The sequence below is a fragment of the Glycine max genome, chromosome 2 (assembly GCF_000004515.6).
Source record: "Glycine max cultivar Williams 82 chromosome 2, Glycine_max_v4.0, whole genome shotgun sequence".
Lineage (NCBI taxonomy): Eukaryota > Viridiplantae > Streptophyta > Magnoliopsida > Fabales > Fabaceae > Glycine > Glycine max.
Window position 1 is genome coordinate 43,376,616 of NC_016089.4, and position 5,939 is coordinate 43,382,554.

The window sequence follows — 5,939 nt, forward strand, 5'->3', positions numbered from 1 at the left end:
AGAAAAACATCAAACATCTATTTTCAATTATCGAAATTTCAGGGCGTTACATCAAGGAGGGATAGGGTCTGTTAGCATTTTTTGTTATATATTATATGTCTATGAGTATGCACCTATATATATATAAATGAAAATGACAAAAATGACATTAGAAAATTTACCAAAATCCTGTTTTGTTTCTTTTTTATCTTCTGGAGGTAAATTTTCTAATGTCCTTTCCTTAATTTTCATTCATAAATATAGGTGCACACTCATAGACATATAACAGAAAATGTTAATGGACCTTATCCCTGCTTGACACCTTTATCCCTAGATATTCCACTAAAAACCAAAAGCAAGGATAAAGCGATTCCACTATGAGAATGTATTATTTGTGCACTACTGCAATAGTCTAAATATCAACCTAGTGAACATATTCCTCCCAATCTGTGGGTTTCCTGCTAACGCATTTGGGTCACTGTTGCTGCGTGCTATCATTGCTAGTCGTAAGTTGGAACTGTAATTGCAGGATGAACAACTAATATTATGAGAGATAAATAAAGCAGTTGCAAGCCTAATGGCGATGAATGGCAAAAAAACAAGCATTAAAAAGGCGTAAGAAAACTCTGTTAACGTTGGGAATGTGAACTCGATAAGAGATGAAGTCATGAAGATAGCAACGGTCATGATGCCAAATTCCAAATAGTAGTAAGCAAAAAATAAAGGATATATCAATTTCTGTCCTCTATCTAACGGTAACTTCGCAGAACTTGCTTCTCTCTCTTGGCCCCACACTCTCAATGCTCAATAGTTGCTGAAAACTCAAATAATAAATAATACAAAAAAAAAGAATCTTAATTAATAAGTAAGAATGAACGGTTTTAGGGTTAGGCACGCATTGTACTCGCAGTGGGTAAGTCAAACCTCTCTAATCAAATACACTCTTTCAGCATCCCTATTACAATCATTTTTTTTTTCTTTTTAATTCTTCATTCATATACATCCCATTCATAGACCGCAGTCACCTCTGCATTTTTTTTTTTAATTCTTGTAGCCAGCTTTTACTCGCCTAGGTCATCACACTTCTACTGCCCCAAATTACGCATTCTTATCCTTTCTTTCTTTTTCCTCTTAAAGTTAAAATGTCTTTAATAAAACACATGTTAAAGTCAACATTCAAATAAGATTTTGATTCCATTTACCTTTTCTTTGTTGAATGATGCGACAAATAAGAAGAAAAAAAAAACTTAAATTTAAAATTTTACGAACTTTCTTTTACTTAACCAAACCTGCCAACTCACGATACTAATTTTTACAAACATATTTTTAACTTAAAAGTATGTCGAAATAAATAGAATAATTTAATCATCATATTGTTAATGTAAAAATTTATAAACTTTGAATCAATTAAAAATATTCTTGTAATGATTCTTTAAAATAATTATATTAAAAATTAATAAATTTACCCCACATAACAATTTATAACAACTATTTTTACAATGTCAATACAGTTTACTTAAAAAAAAATCTAAAGAGAATTGGAAATTTTCTCATGATTCAACACTTTTCACCTTTGTTAATGTTTCTTTTATTTTTGGCTCTTTTTATGTGTAAGTGCTATAATTAGAATTGGATTCTCTTACATATATAGTAGGTCCTATATATATATATATATATATATATATATATATATATATATATATATATATATATATATATATATATATATATAAAGAGTGTATTATTTTTTAAGAGTCTTAACATGTTTTATAAACACAATTAATAATTATTGAGAAAAGAGATAAATACACAATATAAGAATTAAGTTATCAAGTTATCATGTTAAAAATATTGTAATCGAGAAATAGATGGTATTTATTAGTTAATTTTATATTAAATGAAAATCTTTCAACAATTTAGTATATATATTAGAACTACTAAAATGGGGAATAACATTTTCAAGAGATGTTTACATGAGTTGTTTAACTTTTTTTCTCATAGAGCATACAACATGAAGTTGTTTATACAAGTAATTGTTGTTTAACAACATTACACCATGAATAACATATTTTTAAGCATGTAGGGTTTATAAAATTAATTTAAGTACTCACTTTAGCATTCTTAGCATTTAAGTAAATTCTTGTTTAAAATGCTTAAATTTATATAAAATTATAAAACCAATAAAATTATGATAACTAACTTATATAAGTAACTACGCATGGTAGATTCTCAAAAAAAATCCCATGATATTTTCTCTATTAATTACATCTTAAATTATTTTTTTGACTAATTTTTATATTTTCTTATAACTTCTGCCTTGTTTCCATATTCATATTTTATATAATTTTTTGGACAGATCATATTTTGTATAGATTAATGCATAATAAGTGACTAATGATAATATAATTAAGGGCTAATATTATATATTAGACTTTAAATTTATGTGCTATCAATATAATTTTTTTTACATTATCAACTAACAAAAGTTATCATTATAACTTTTGTATTTATGATAATAAAAATAATAAATTAATTATATATAACAACGAGTTATGATCTTATACAAATTATTTGCATTATTAGTGTATATCTTAATTTAGTTTTTATACAACTAGATATATTATATTATACTAATAAGTTGTTGGTCAACTTGATATTGAATCTAATCTTTTTAAACAATATTTTGAATTTAAATTTTGTAGATGAAAAAAATATATAATTGAAAGAAAATAATTTCATCAAAATATTCAATCAAATTTTTTCAATAAAAATTAATTATCAATAAAATTGATAAATAATTCATATCGATCATTCAGTAAAAAAAAAAAACAGATACATCATATTATTTCAATATTAGTTTTAAAATATTTAATATTTATTTTCTCCTTATTTTTTTTTTCTCAATATTTGAATTTCCATAATTCAACCAAAAAAGACAAGAACAAAATCAATTCAAAATAAACTTATAACACAATCTTGACCCTTTATTTCAACAAGAGACAACACAAAAGAAAAAAGCTCAAATAATGGAGAGCAAGGGCAAAATAGAGTTGGCAGAAAAAGAAGTAATAAGCTGGTCAAAGAACGTTTTAAAATTGACTATGTGATAGCTGTGTCTGTGTTGTGTCTTGTGCCTCGCAAATCGCAATTAACACGCAAAAAAGGTGGATCCCACACTGACCCCAATCTGACCCAGAACAACAATATTCTATTCCCGTCCTTTATAAACACACCTCACCCCTCCCTTATATCAACGTGTCTCTCTCAAACACACAAGCCAAACCCAAACACAACAACACAAAGAAAAAAAGAGCACAAACAGACCAATTCCAACGGTTGAATTTTTTGGCTGAAGACACCCCACCGACGTTAGTCAAATAAAACATGTCTTGCTCCGTCGCGGTTTCCAATTCGCCGGTGTTCTCTCCTTCTTCTTCCCTCTTCTGCTCGAAGCCCTCCATCATCTCTTCTTCGCCGGAATCCCTCTCGCTCTCTCTCTCGCATCTCAAACCTTCCAACTCTTCTACGACGTCGTCTTGTTCTTCACCCTCTGCTGCTGCTTCTTCATCTTCTTCTCCTTCTTCTCCGTTTCGGCTTCGCCTTCCCAAGCCTCCCACCGTGTTCTCTGCTTCTTCTTCTGCTTCGTCTACCTCTCCGAACGGCACCGTTTTGAAGAGGAAGCGACCCGCTAGGTTGGACATACCCGTTTCCTCTCTCACCTTTGCGGTTCCGCCCACGCCCTCCGCGGCGGCGCGTGACTTGGTCGAGGCTGAGGAAGATGGGTTTGGGGTGTACTGCAAGAGAGGCAGGAGGGAGTACATGGAGGATCGTTACACCGCTGGGAATAATCTTCGCGGAGAACACAAACTGGTAAGAAAAAAATTTATTATTTTTTCATTTAAAAATAAAATTTTGGAGGTTGGGACTATGCTTTTAGGAAGTGGGGTTGTGGAAAGTTTGAAACTTTCGATCTGGGTCTAGTTGAATTGAATTGATGAAGATTTTGAATGATTGTGAATTTTTCTATATATGGTTATGTCAATTTTATGAGTTTTTAGGTAGATGCGGTACGGGAAATTGTGATTTATTTACTCGGTTATGTATTTGTAAAGCGAATAACAAAATAAAGCCTTTAATTTTATGTCTGAATTATTGTTTTGAAGTTTAAGAGTTCTTTGAGTGATTAGGGTGTGGGGTAATGATATTTGTGTGTGTGAATTGACTAGGTTACTTTACCCGTTAGATTGAATAGTTAAAGCTGTGAAGAAATTAGGGAAAGATCATCATGAGTGTGATTTTAATTGAGGATTGATTAATATGCTCTTCATGCTCATGCTTAATTAGCTGAATGGATTTGAGTGGAATGAAATCTAATGAGGAGGAAATTTGTTTTGTGATTGCAGGCTTTTTTTGGCATATTTGATGGGCACGGTGGTGCAAAAGCTGCTGAATTTGCTGCAAATAACTTGCAAAAGAATGTGTTAGATGAAGTTATTGTGAGAGATGAAGATGATGTTGAGGAGGCAGTGAAGCGTGGGTACCTGAACACCGATTCGGATTTCCTAAAGGAGGATCTCCATGGTGGCTCTTGCTGTGTGACAGCATTGATTAGGAATGGTAACCTCGTTGTGTCCAACGCGGGTGATTGCCGTGCTGTCATTAGCAGAGGGGGTGTTGCTGAGGCCCTAACATCTGATCACAGGCCTTCAAGGGAAGATGAAAGGGACAGAATTGAGAGCCTGGTAAGCTTCTGAGTGTGATAGTACTTTATCTTTTCTGTCTGGTCATTGAAACCACATCAACATGTTTGAATTTGGATTTGTTGGTTATTAAAAGCATTGGAATTTGTCTTGCAGGGTGGCTATGTCGATTTATGCCGCGGTGTTTGGAGGATCCAGGGATCTCTGGCTGTGTCAAGGGGAATTGGAGATAGACACCTGAAACAATGGGTGACAGCAGAACCTGAGACCAAAGTTCTCCGAATTGAACCTGAACATGACTTGTTAATTTTAGCTTCAGATGGATTATGGGATAAGGTATAGAACTTGTCCATTTCACTTCACAATATCTATAGTGTCTTTATTCAAGTATTGTTCAATATTTGTTGCTCATGGATTGGACTGGTTTCACTAAACAAGTTTCTTTCTCATTCTCATTTCAGGTTGGTAATCAGGAAGCAGTAGATATTGCTCGTTCTTTTCTCGTAGGCAACAACAAATCACAACCATTGCTGCAGGCTTGTAAAAAGCTTGTAGATTTGTCTGTTTCACGAGGCTCTTTGGATGATACAAGTGTCATGCTAATCAAATTGGAGCACTATATTTAAAGTTACCTTAGTACAACTAAGGTTTCAAGATTATTGCAGTTGAGATCGCATTGAGGTCAAGATTGCGTTGCAGTTTGTGATTTTTGAACAACCTTGGTGGTGCCTGATGATGGATAGAGAGTAGCTGATTCTTTTCTGTATATATAAATCTGACTACCTTATTGGAATTTTTTGTACCCGCGTAGGGGAGGGATATTAACAATAACATTTAGTAATTATTTTTTTCATAGAATAATTTATGTAATAAGCATAAAGTTAATTAATTTATACATTATTTATTTAGTAATTCATTTATTTTTTACACTGAAGTTTTCTAATTTGTGATGGATTACAGTTTCCCTTTTAAGTACATAAATGCAAAAGTTGTTGTAGAATGATTCAATCAATGAATCTCTCAAAATTTATCAGTCAGCCAAATTTTGGCCTTCTTCTCATGAATTTAGTCAGCTTAATCTAACGGTTAGATATTGAGCTTCTCTGTCTTTCGAATTTGACGGCTTATTCAAATTGCGCTTGCATTATTGCAAGGAAATGAATTTTATCCCTATAAATAATTTCTGGCCTTGATTTATCCCTATAAATAATTACTTACTTCGAACCCACTCTTCTACCACGTGAATATCCCATTAACATG

The 5,939-nt window shown here is 32.2% G+C and overlaps 1 protein-coding gene across 1 annotated transcript; it reads left to right on the top strand.

Annotated features, from left to right (window-relative positions):
• The first annotated feature begins 3,132 nt into the window (after positions 1-3,132).
• LOC100797934 (probable protein phosphatase 2C 25) lies at positions 3,133-5,591 on the top strand. The gene is made up of 4 exons (XM_003519209.5): positions 3,133-3,849; positions 4,383-4,721; positions 4,836-5,015; positions 5,141-5,591. Exons 1-4 carry the CDS (start codon positions 3,364-3,366, stop codon positions 5,303-5,305), a joined length of 1,170 nt encoding a protein of 389 aa, XP_003519257.1. The 5' UTR covers positions 3,133-3,363; the 3' UTR covers positions 5,306-5,591.
• The last annotated feature ends 348 nt before the right edge of the window (positions 5,592-5,939 follow it).